The following is an 11,593-nucleotide window of genomic DNA, read 5'->3' as shown; positions in this document are numbered from 1 at the left end:
TTTTTAAATAGAAAATCAAATGACCAAAAGATACACGGACAAAGTTGGATAACTAAATATCAAATCAGATTCATGGTGGAGGCGTTTTTCATATTTCCCATTTTCAATTTGAACATGTAATCGAAAATACAAAAAATCACTCATTATTTGTTTTTTAGTCCCTTTTTGATTTTCCGAATTTGTTTTCTTAATTGAATATGAAAAGTACGAATGATACACGGATTCTAATGTATTTTCTTAAATGATTCTAGCAATTGAGCTGCTGGTCATGACTGAGGGTGTTCAACCGCTTGATTTACATGAGTTTCACACGTTTATAGATACTGGCTTGCAAATGTGAGGAGTGCAAATGTTATAGGGTACCTAACAGATGTTTAACCAAATGTCTGCAGATGGCTGGCACTGCATATCTTAATACTTTCATTAATCCTGCATGTTAAGAAATTACATGCAAAGCTTATGTAAATTCTATTGAAATGTATAGTAGCTGTACTACAGGCTGAAACAGAGTTTTGACCTTACATCAAGTACTGTGGTTTCGTAGTGGACATTTCTTCAGCAATGGGCTGTAAAAACTGCTGTAATGCTTGTCTCCAGTGTCTCTTTGGCTATGAAACCAATGTAATGCTGGTTATTAATAACAAAGGTGTTGGAGCCCTCTTCAGACTGATCCAGTTTTTGATCATTACCTATGTTGCTGTGTGAGTACATTTTTACAACGTTATACAGTATTTAAACTTTGGAAGAAATATTGATTGCATCTGCTTGTGTTCATCTAAATTTTAAGACTCTTTGAAATAAGTGTAATTAAAGCTCGAAAAGCTTGAGGTAAAGCTATTTAAAAACCCAACTGTTTTCCATTTCTTGTGGGTTTTTTTTCTTCTTCCTTTGTTACAAATGTATATATCTTTACACCCAAGCTTAAGCGTGTTGTGCTCTTGGAATGCAATGCAGTCTTGATAGTTTAGCCTAACTCCATATCTGCATTATACTGTTAAGATATGTCTGCTGGATTCAGCGCGCTTACCAGGACACCGACTCAGTGATCAGCTCGGTCAGCACAAAGGTGAAAGGAAATATTTTGACCAATTCACCCATTGAGGGGGTTCATGTTTGGGACGTACCTGAATATGTTATCCCACCCCAGGTATCTACATTCGATTGACAGAAACCCATTGCAATAGTTTCTCTGAGAGTTGTTTTGTTTGTCCATATGGCATATGCTTTTTGTAGAAATGAATTCCAGATTCAGTCAGCCTTGTTTTTGATTTGGTAGGGAGAAAACACTTTCTTTGTGTTAACAAATGTGATTCTGACTCCAGGCCAGAGACAGAGCAAGTGTCCTGAGGTACGATCAAATACTTCTATGTTTTGTCTGTTTTCACACAAGAAGAGAGCGTTGCATGTTGGATTACAAATGATTCATTTTTTACAGATTCCGAGTGAAGTCACTAAGTGTGAATCTGACAGTGATTGCAAAGAAGGATACAATGAAGTCCATGGCAATGGTATGCGTTTATGTTCTCTCAACAATACTGCGTAATAATTCAATTTTCTGATGTAAGCTGTAAGGTAATGGCACAAAGTGAACTCTGTTCCTCTTCACAGGTGTTCAGACTGGACATTGTGTGCAGTACTCTGATACGATCAAAACCTGTGAGGTGCAGGCATGGTGTCCGCCTGAAAATGACGCCAATATTCCAAAGTGAGTGTCTTTAGCAAAAGTGGGCAAGTTTGATGACCTTTGCTCGATTGAATCTGTGAATATTAATATAGTCTGATTTTGCAGACCTGCTGTTCTAGGTGCAGCAGAGGACTTTACAGTGCTCATCAAAAACAACATACAATATCCAAAGTTCAAATTTAGAAAGTAAGTTCATGCATTTTAGTCTGCATTTAGAATTCCAATTCCAAATGTTAGTGTGCTAGTGAATCTGTTGTTTGTGTTATCTCTAGGCGAAACATTCTGCCTCACATCAACTCCACATATTTAAAAAGCTGCATGTTTAATCGTGAAACAGACCCAGACTGTCCTATTTTTCGTCTGGGGAACATGGTAACTGAAGCAGGAGAGGACTTCAGCGTCATGGCTCTTAAAGTCTGTATCTTCAATAAAGCTGTATTTCTGTATTACTTCTTTATAGACACAACTGTCAAAAAATGTTTAAATTAATATTTATGCAGCAAGGATGCATTAAATTGATCACAAGTGACAGCAAATACATTGATAATGTTATAAGTTTCATTGATATAACAACACAACACTGATAATATGTTTCTTGAGCATCAAATCAGCATATTAGAATCATTTCTGATGGATCATGTGAAACTGAATATTCAGCTTTGCCATCACAGGAATAAACATTTTACATTTTAAAATATTTTAATACTTAAAATAGTTACTTTAAATAGTACAAATATTGTTTTACTGTAGTTTTGATTAAATGAATGCACCCATTATGAGCATAAGAGATTTCTTTTAAAACATAAAAAGTACTACCTTTGAACTTTTGAAGTATTGTGTATTTAGTATTAAGTATTTTATTTATATTTATAGAAGTTTTATAAGTGAATTACTGTAGTTGACAGTGTGTTTTACTGTTGAAGGGTGGCATTATTGGGATTTTCATTGACTGGAATTGTGACTTGGACTTCTCGGAACGTTTCTGCATTCCCAAGTATTCTTTTAGCAGACTGGACAACAAAAATCCTGAAAATAATGTTGCCCCTGGCTACAATTTCCGGTAAATGCAGTTAAACTGATTTAGATTTTTTTTTTATTGTAAAGCTGGAGGGTAACAATTTTGTTCTTTCCCACAGATTTGCAAAGTATTATAAAAACAATGAAAGCATTGACACACGGACATTGATAAAGGCCTTTGGAATCCGCTTTGATGTCATTGTGTTTGGGATGGTTTGTGAACTAGTCTACTAGTAAAAAAAATAATAACTAGCATCTATTTATTCGATTTTCGATATCCGTTAATCTCTTATGGTCTCTGCAGGCTGGTAAATTCAATATTGTGCCCACTATTGTCAATCTTGGTGCCACTCTTGCCTTTCTCAGTTTGGTAAGCTCTGTTTTTGTTTTTTTTCAAAGACACCTATTTGAGTAAAATGCCTTTGGCTCAATAATTTTTATGTTGTTTCTGAACTTCTCCCAGACGGCTGCTGTTTGTGACTGGGTCATGCTTACTTGTATGAAAGATCGTGACAACTATGCCAAACATAAATTCATTCATCTGAACCAAAATGGTGACAGTATGCCACTGGTAAGTTAAAAAAATATTATAATAAAATTAGGCAATATTATACTTATAAAAATGATATTATTTTATACTGTTATAGAGCTCCATGGAGACAAGCTCATATGGGACTCCATGATGGAGTGAACTGGACACTTTCACCGCACTTAAAACCAGTAAAACACAATATATTCTTGTATATATCCTATATATACACACTACTTCAAATGTTTGGGGCTGGTAAGCTTGTTTAAAGAAGTCTCCTAGTCACCATTTTTGCATTTATTTAATAAAAAAAATACAGTAAATATTATCACAATATAAAATAACTGTTTTCTACTATACATTTAAAATGTAACTTTTTCCTATGATGGCAATACTTTTTTTTTTTTTTTTAACTCGCCACAAAAAAATTGAATGGTAATGTATACTAACCCGTGTTTATCCATCACATTTGAATATGATAATATATTAATTAATTTTAATTAATGTTTATTCATTAGTTTGTGAGTGTATCAGTGTTTAGTCACACTTAAATTTATTAGTAAATCAGGTTGACTGTACATGCTTTGACCTCTTCATTTGTTTTTTTTTTAAATCAAAGGCATCTGTGTTAGGAAAAACATACTAACAGCATTTTTGTAGTTAATATGAGTCATAAATTGGTTGCTTTGCAGGTTAAAATTGTAAAAAAAATCCCTCATCATATTCTGTATTGTTGATTGTGGTTTATATCATTCCCATTTTGGCATTGGCATTGAGATTGAATGGTCAATCATAAACTGAATAAAGTCTTATCTACTGAAGTCTGTCTGAGACGGTACGGCCTGATAGAGTCTAAGGCCACTGTATTTCCCATCAGGGCTGGGGTATTCTGCTCTTATCATCCATATACAGCAACTGGGTATTACTGGAACAGCATCTCTAGGTGTGCTGTCACCAAAGCGCCATCTAATGAATTGAGCATAGGCCCCATGACGCAGCTGAGCCTCCTCACGCAGCTCCGCTAGTGGATCCACATAGAACAGAGTGGTCTCCAGGACAGAGCGACTGACAACCAGTGTTGAAAAGAGCGGGGACGAGGTAATGCAGCGTCCTTTCCTCGACCGACAACACAGCTGCTCCTGCAAGGAGTTGGAAGGCCGGCAGCAGTCACACTGACACCAGGCTGGACACCCAGACTGTGGCATCTCCAGTAATGACGTGTCAATGCTTTGTTTGCTGCTGTGACTTCTGGGAAGGTTTTCATACACTTTTAGCCCACGACTCTGCTCTACACTTCTGCTTTGACAACACTGCAGAACACTCATGAAAGTCTTCATGCCTGTCAAATCATTCTGAAAGAGAACAGACCAGGGTTATTACAGTTTACTGAAACTAAAAAAAAAAATGTTTTAAAAGTACATAAAATGTTAATTGATAAAAAAAAAAAGTAAACCTACTTTAAGCATGTTGGTGAGGCAATATTTCAAATTTTCATCCATTCAAGTATAATCAATATAGACATAAAAAAATCGACTATAAAATTTCATAAAATTTTCTATAAAAATGATGACAAAATTATATAAAAAATAATTTTAAATAAAAAAAAAATTATTTTTTGAGTTAATGCAATGCCATATAACGCATAACATAAAATCAGTCTGACCAAATATTAAAACTCATTGAAAATGAAAGTCATCATTAACTCTCATTATCTTATCATTAACTAATTAACCTAATACTGGTAGCAGATTATTATAAGAGAGATAATTTAATGAATTTCATACAGTGTTAAAGGCACAATATGTAATTTTTCTGCTTAAAAATAGCAGAAATCACTATATCTATGTTATATATATATTTTTTAGTTGTGTACTTACATTATCCCAACAGTTTCCACAAACTTTCAAATTCGGAGAAAATTATAGTTTAATTAGAAGACACTGCACGTTTCTTTATTTCCGTTTTGTCGGCCGTCTATGGTGTCATATAACCTTTGACCCCTCTAGTTTATCTAACTTCTTGCGGAACCCGGCGGAACGCAAAATACAAAGGTGAACAGAAGCAAAGAAGAGACGAAAAAGAAAAAGTAGTAGCTAGCCTTGATCAAGACTATTATATTTTATATTTATATTGTTTATATTAGTATTTATACCTCAATCAATAACTTAGCTATGGATCATGATTATGTTTTGCCTGCACGTTCTGTGAAGCGCAAACGTACAGGTGAAATAAATGACCCGAGAAGGTTTTGGGACAAGAGAAGAAACAAGACGGGTAAATATTGGAGCTGCATTTCTAAGATGGAGAGAGCTTCGTGAAACTTCGCTGAAACTACAGAGAGATGCCGAACTCGCTTGCATTATAATAAACAGGTAACTGTATCTATCTGTATATTTTGTGAAACGATGATGTCTTGTGTAAAACGCAGACAGACTAGCTCTCATGTATTGTTAATGTAAATCCACATTTGTTCTATATCTAGCTGGATAGAGTAGCTTCAAATGCAGTTCACTATCTTGTTTGATATCATAGTATAAACGTAATTATAATTATTAACGAAAGGCGACCGTGTTTTTTAACATATATTACTACTAGCTAGATGAAATATTGATTTGATAGGGGTCTGATAATTCATATATCTCTCCGTTCGAAAAGACGTGATTGTCAAAATACTAAGTTAGAATGAATGCAGAATGTGGGGAGCGACAGAGCGCGTGTTCCAATGACAACAACTCCCATGAGCCCACGCTCTTTCCCGACGTCATCAAAGTACGTCTTAAGTTATTATTTTGATTGAGTGACCCCTGGTGGCCAAAAATCCCATACTGTACGTTTAATACATATCGACTCCTAAAACACTCATAAAACACCCAAGTATGTCAGCAAAAAACAGTACATGATGCTTTCTGATCATTTTCACAGAATTTAAACACTCTTTTCACAATTTTACCAGAAAAATAGTGGTGGCAAACCATAGTAAAAGATGTCTTTACAATGCAAAATGGATTTTGCCATTTATGATTTTACCACATCATTATTTAAATATCAGGGTGCTTTTCACCAACAAAAATCGGAGGATTTGAGAAGTGATTAGTGAGCCACATGGAGTGTTCGCTGACACTTCTGGGTGCTTTATCAATGTGTGATCGTGAGTCAGGACATACTGCCATTGTATTGAATTCATCGTTTCTTTCTGACTGAACTAATCCTTTAATACAAAATGTATTAAATTTTTTGAAAGTTTAATAACAAGTATTAATTTACTGTCAGTTACTATATTATATGAGGAACTCGACTTACTTTGCGCTGGTGTAAGGAAAGGGGTTTTGTCTCCTGTAATCTTTTCTTTCTGGATTTTTTCACCACCCGTAATTGATCCTCATCCACAAATGACACACAAAGGAAGCACTGCAACAAACACAATACTAAATGGTAGATTCATGTACAAGGAATCTCAGTTTAAGATGTATTTAGCCTGTGTAAAGCATTAATGAAACTGAAGTGCTATATGTCAGTGTTTCTAAGGTGTGTTGACCTCTTCTCGGTCCTGTATGGCCTCAAATTTCCTCTCAATGTAGTTCTGTTTTGCCTCTTTGGAGTAACAGCCGGTCCCAATAAACCAGTCCAGGAACATTGTTGTCTTAAGACAAATTCGATGGTAAACATTTCATTACTTCAGACACTTTTCCAACTTGCTGAGTGTTTAAGGGCTACTCACAAGAGCATAATACGAGAGCGTAGATCCAATGTAGATGATTAGCTGAATGATGCTGAACTTTCCAGCCTGCAAAGAATTTACTAAATATTTTATATGCTAAAGCTAACATGCAAAGTAATGACAATATAGTATAATATAATCTCACCTTCCCAAACACCATCACATCAAACCTAATCCCATACATTTTAAAGAGCGTTCGCTGCTGCTCACCATTCACAATAGAGTATCTTGCAAACCTACACGAAATAATGAATTTAAATATCACACAGTTCGCATGTTCAATATGATTTAAGTTGTTCACACCTGAAATTGAGCCCAGGGTACAAGGTTCGGTTGCTTTCTTTTTCGTCCAAGCGACGGAATGAGTATTTGGGCAGACAGCTGTGAAAGATGTGGTTCAGGTCACAGTCCCAGTTGATCTGGATCCCGATCACACCACCCTGTGGAGCAGATACTACCAGAGATGTAAACACTTGACAACAATTCACTTACCTACTTTGCAACTAAATTACAAAAATACACTACTGTTCAAAAGTTTGTGGTCAGTAAGATTTTTATTTAAAGAAATTAAAACTCTTATTAAGCAAAAATGCAATAAACTAATCAAAAAGGACAGTAAAGACATTAATAATGTACCAAAAGACTATTTTAAATAAATGATGCTCTTTCAAACTTTATATGAAAAGATTGTTTCCACAATCACCTATGTTAAGCAGCATAACGGTTTTCAACATTGATAATAATAAGAAATGTTTCTTGAGCTCCAAATCAGCATACGGTATTGGAATGATTTCTAAAGGATCATAAGACAATACAGACTTAAATTCAGGATACTTTGATGAATAAAAAGAACATTTATAATATACATTACCATTCAAATGTTTGGGGTCAGTTATTTCTTTCTTTTTTTAAAGATTTTTTCTTTTTTTTCCAGCAAAGATGTTTTAAATTAATAAAAGTGATGGTAACAACTTATATTTTTAGAAAATATTTATATTTTACATAAATGCTGCTCTTTTTTTACTTTTTATTCAAAAGTATCTCAGGTTCTTAAAATATTAAGCAGCAAAAACTGTTTCTAAGATTGATAATAAATTAGCATGTTGTTAATAAATCAGAATGATTTCTGAAGAATTATGTGACACTGAACACTGTGATGGATGTGATGGATGATGAAAATTCAGCTTTGCATCACAAAGTAAATCATTATTTTAAATAGTAATAACGTTATTTTAAATAGTGATAATATTTCACAATATTACTGTTTTTTTCTTTTATCAAATAAATGCATCCTTGATGAGCAGAAGAAACGTCCTTAAAAAACATAAAAAGTCGTACTGATCCCAAACTTCTGACCAATAGTGTATGTCCTAGTATGCTTAGAAAGAAAGGTTTTACCTCCACTGCTATCTCTGAAAACTTCTCCTTGGCCTCACTCACAATGTCTCCCAAACGGAAAATGGGGCAGTATGGATTTTTGTAGTGGTTATAAATGCAACCTTTAAGGTCCGTGTCTTTCATTTCAGGCAGGATGTTTCGTCTAAGATAAAAACATAAATTAATTACTATATTATCAGTATATGCTTACTATTTGCTCAATCAGATTTTATATATAAGGTTGAACTCCTGAAATTGAAAATGTTATTGCTACTGCTAACAGTTCACGCTTTATTTAAGGTGTCCTTGTTTCACGTTACATGTACTTACTGTTATAATAACAATGAATTATGCATAATTACATGGAAGTAACCATAAACCAAACCCTAATCCTCATCCTAACAATACAGTAAGTAGTACATGTTGTTAATTAATATTAATAAGTACTTAAATGTATAATTACACTCTAACAAGGACACCTTGATAAAGTGTAACCCATTAAGCATGTTAGTGCACCAACATTTGTACAGTAAATATCATAGCATTTGCAACTATAAAACTTTTGTACTATACCTTATGTAATTAAATGCTGGAAATCTGATGTTATTCTTGATCATCACAGTGAAATTTTCTGCAGATGCCAAAATAGCCGGCCTGGGGAAACAGAAATGAAAACCTGACATAAAAAGACTTCTGTACACCGAATCTCTGTTCATATAAAACTGCAACTTCCTCAAACAGATTCCTCAAAAGTCCCTGGCATTGGTAGCTTTGAACTGCAGTGTCAACTGTTTTTGATTCATTTTGCAGCAAAGCTGATGATGAGCAGTTTTCTATTGCCAAATAGCTTTGCTTACACAAGTTTGAATCTTTATTAACAAACAACAGTATACAGGACAAACAGCCAATCAAGAGTCAATCCTACATTCAATTAGGACAAAATACTGTTCACCAAAAAATAAATTTTAGCTCATTATTTACTCAACTTCATGTCATTCCAAACCAGCATGACTTTCTTATTTGTAATGAAAAATGTCTCAGTTTTTTTGGAACATAAAATGAAAGTCACTTTCATTATATGGACAAGAAATTTGTTTTATATTAACATAATATCTGCATATATTACATACAGGTTTGAAACGACACAAGAATAAGTAAATAATAACAAAATGTTAAATGAAAACTATCCCTTTTATATGAATTAACACGTTACAGCACCTGGGATTCCTCTTGTTCTCAATGGGGCACCAAGCTGTAACTTCACATGTTTTCTTTAGTATATCTAACTTCACACAGGCACCTGTTTGAAGACCTTAAAAACAAACACAGAAACAAACCTCAAATCATGCAAAAACATCCAATAATGGTTTTCGATGAAATAAAACACTTGGGTAGTGATAGTATTTCCTGTCAAGCTGTATGCCTTAAAATAGTTTCTTTATATGACATTACCATGGTTATGTTGGTTAGAAAACCCTTTCTCACAGTCTTTATCTGTTCGACACAGTTTCCCATGTGGCAGAACCTGAAGTGTGAACATAAAACCGTCTGTTGAATGGATTATATATGGCTTAAAATGGTAGTGGTAAATTAATCACACCCAAAAAATAGAATTTTTTTTAAAGTTTAAGATACATTTTGTATTGTATTACCAAATAAACTGAGATTTGAATAGCTGCACTTACCTCGGGGCATTTACCTTGTTTTTGGTTCTTTGTTACAATGACATTTGTTGCCACAAAAAAGGAGTTTCTTCCCTGCCGAAATAAAACAAGAACAACATTATTTATTAGGCTACCTTTATTTGTTTGACTTATTACCTTAACTTACTACCTCATATTTAAGAATCACTGGAATGAGCATAAATCTGTTTTGGTGGCATGAAATAATAATAATAATAAATGGTGTATTGTTACCTGATATGGTCCACTGTAGTCCACCACATCCCACACAACTTCTCCAATGTCTGGTATAGTTATATTTGCCACTCCCTTAACCTTTGTGGTAACAGAACTCACGACAAGATCGTACTCTTGATATTCTTTATTCCATAACATCATGATGCTGTAAAATAAAGACATTACTTTCACTTGATGCTGAGAATCAAGAATCTGCGTTGGTCAGTGTACATGTAAACACTCACTGGCATTGACTCTACATGAATGAGCTTTTGTTGAATGATGCGGGGGAGACATGCAAGAAACAACGGACACAAACACTTACCAAATGAACATCAAGATAACTCCGTTTAACGTCCATTTCAGCGACCCGAGTCTGACGCTCTTGATTTTGACGAGTTTTTGCGTGTCATATTCACAGAGGTTCAGCAGAGTGCAAGGCATGGTGGTGACTAGTAAACAGTCAAGGCACGGACTATGGCAGTGAGTGCGGAGCTCGGGCTCCGCAGGAGGAGGAGGAGGTCACGTGGTCTTTTGGAAGACAGTTATATTATAACTCTCTTTCTTGGGACGGAGAAAGACTTTCCACTTACAGCAGACTAACGTATTCAAAATTAGGCTACATTATATCCTCTTTCATCTTGGAATCATGCCTTCTCTTGTCTTTAACATTATTTTAAATACATTTTAAACAACTAGGCTATTTTTTTCGTTTCTGCGGAATTCCATTCTTTTTTAAATCTTAACTTGAAAGATGAAAAGTTATATTTTTAATTATTTTAATTTATAAGGTATATATTTCAACTTATTTATATAGGCCTTCATATTTAACATATTTTTTATAATATTTTCATACCATTCACAGTGGCCCCAAAAACAAAACATTTCAAGTTAATTTTTTGACAAGAGCCAAGAAGTAAATGCAAGGATCATTCCTGCCTAAATTAAGAAAATGTATGTTTTTGAAAAAAAAAAGTATCTTATGCAGGATCATTTATTTGAACAACAATGCAGTTAAACAGTAATACTGTGAAATTTAAAACAATGCAACTCCTGGCTAAGTTGAATTTTCAGCAGCCATACTCTTTAGTGTCACGTGATCCTTTAGAAATCATTCAAATATGTTGATTTGGTACTTTAAAAACAGTTGTGTTTCTTAATATTTTTGTTATGTATTCTTTTCTGTATTCTTTGTAACAAATTTATTTGAAATAAAAAAAATATTTCATAACATTATTAATATCTATAATATCACTTTGTATCAGTTTAACCCATCTTTGTTTAACAAAAGTATTCATTTCTTTGAAAATATAATTTTAATGATATCTGAATGTGAATTTGCTATGAATTAACCTCATACAGGCCAAATC

The 11,593-nt window shown here is 33.9% G+C and overlaps 2 protein-coding genes across 2 annotated transcripts; one reads left to right on the top strand and one right to left on the bottom strand.

The window, feature by feature from the left end:
- The first annotated feature begins 219 nt into the window (after positions 1-219).
- p2rx4b (purinergic receptor P2X, ligand-gated ion channel, 4b) lies at positions 220-3,629 on the top strand. Its single transcript, XM_059503492.1, has 12 exons — positions 220-701; positions 1,000-1,147; positions 1,277-1,348; positions 1,436-1,508; positions 1,609-1,705; positions 1,790-1,870; positions 1,957-2,098; positions 2,608-2,744; positions 2,821-2,914; positions 3,006-3,071; positions 3,165-3,272; positions 3,349-3,629. The coding sequence occupies exons 1-12, from the start codon at positions 562-564 to the stop codon at positions 3,382-3,384; spliced, it is 1,194 nt and encodes a 397-aa protein (XP_059359475.1). The 5' UTR covers positions 220-561; the 3' UTR covers positions 3,385-3,629.
- A 111-nt stretch (positions 3,630-3,740) lies between these two features.
- On the bottom strand, positions 3,741-10,689 carry LOC132097637 (P2X purinoceptor 4-like). The gene is made up of 13 exons (XM_059503491.1): positions 10,549-10,689; positions 10,242-10,389; positions 10,011-10,082; positions 9,778-9,850; positions 9,544-9,637; positions 8,899-8,979; positions 8,347-8,488; positions 7,252-7,388; positions 7,094-7,184; positions 6,949-7,014; positions 6,766-6,870; positions 6,531-6,638; positions 3,741-4,582 (listed from the first exon to the last, which is right to left on the bottom strand). The coding sequence occupies exons 1-13, from the start codon at positions 10,665-10,667 to the stop codon at positions 4,040-4,042; spliced, it is 1,779 nt and encodes a 592-aa protein (XP_059359474.1). The 5' UTR covers positions 10,668-10,689; the 3' UTR covers positions 3,741-4,039.
- Positions 10,690-11,593: the final 904 nt, after the last annotated feature.

This window comes from Carassius carassius, chromosome 21, assembly GCF_963082965.1.
Source record: "Carassius carassius chromosome 21, fCarCar2.1, whole genome shotgun sequence".
In the NCBI taxonomy this organism is placed as follows: Eukaryota; Metazoa; Chordata; class Actinopteri; order Cypriniformes; family Cyprinidae; genus Carassius; species Carassius carassius.
The sequence above is the reverse complement of the archived record's forward strand: the minus strand, read 5'-3'. Positions and strand labels throughout refer to the sequence as shown.

Excerpts from the sequence above, each read along its gene's own strand:
- LOC132097637 (XM_059503491.1), bottom strand. The coding sequence starts at position 10,667 with ATGCCTTGCACTCTGCTGAACCTCTGTGAATATGACACGCAAAAACTC. Across the intron at positions 10,390-10,548 it reads GTTATCTTGATGTTCATTTG|CATCATGATGTTATGGAATA; the intron begins GTAAGTGTTTGT and ends TTTATTTTACAG. Across the intron at positions 7,389-8,346 it reads TTTCAGAGATAGCAGTGGAG|GGTGGTGTGATCGGGATCCA; the intron begins GTAAAACCTTTC and ends TCTGCTCCACAG.
- p2rx4b (XM_059503492.1), top strand. The coding sequence starts at position 562 with ATGGGCTGTAAAAACTGCTGTAATGCTTGTCTCCAGTGTCTCTTTGGC. Across the intron at positions 2,099-2,607 it reads TCAGCGTCATGGCTCTTAAA|GGTGGCATTATTGGGATTTT; the intron begins GTCTGTATCTTC and ends TTACTGTTGAAG. Across the intron at positions 2,915-3,005 it reads ATGTCATTGTGTTTGGGATG|GCTGGTAAATTCAATATTGT; the intron begins GTTTGTGAACTA and ends TGGTCTCTGCAG.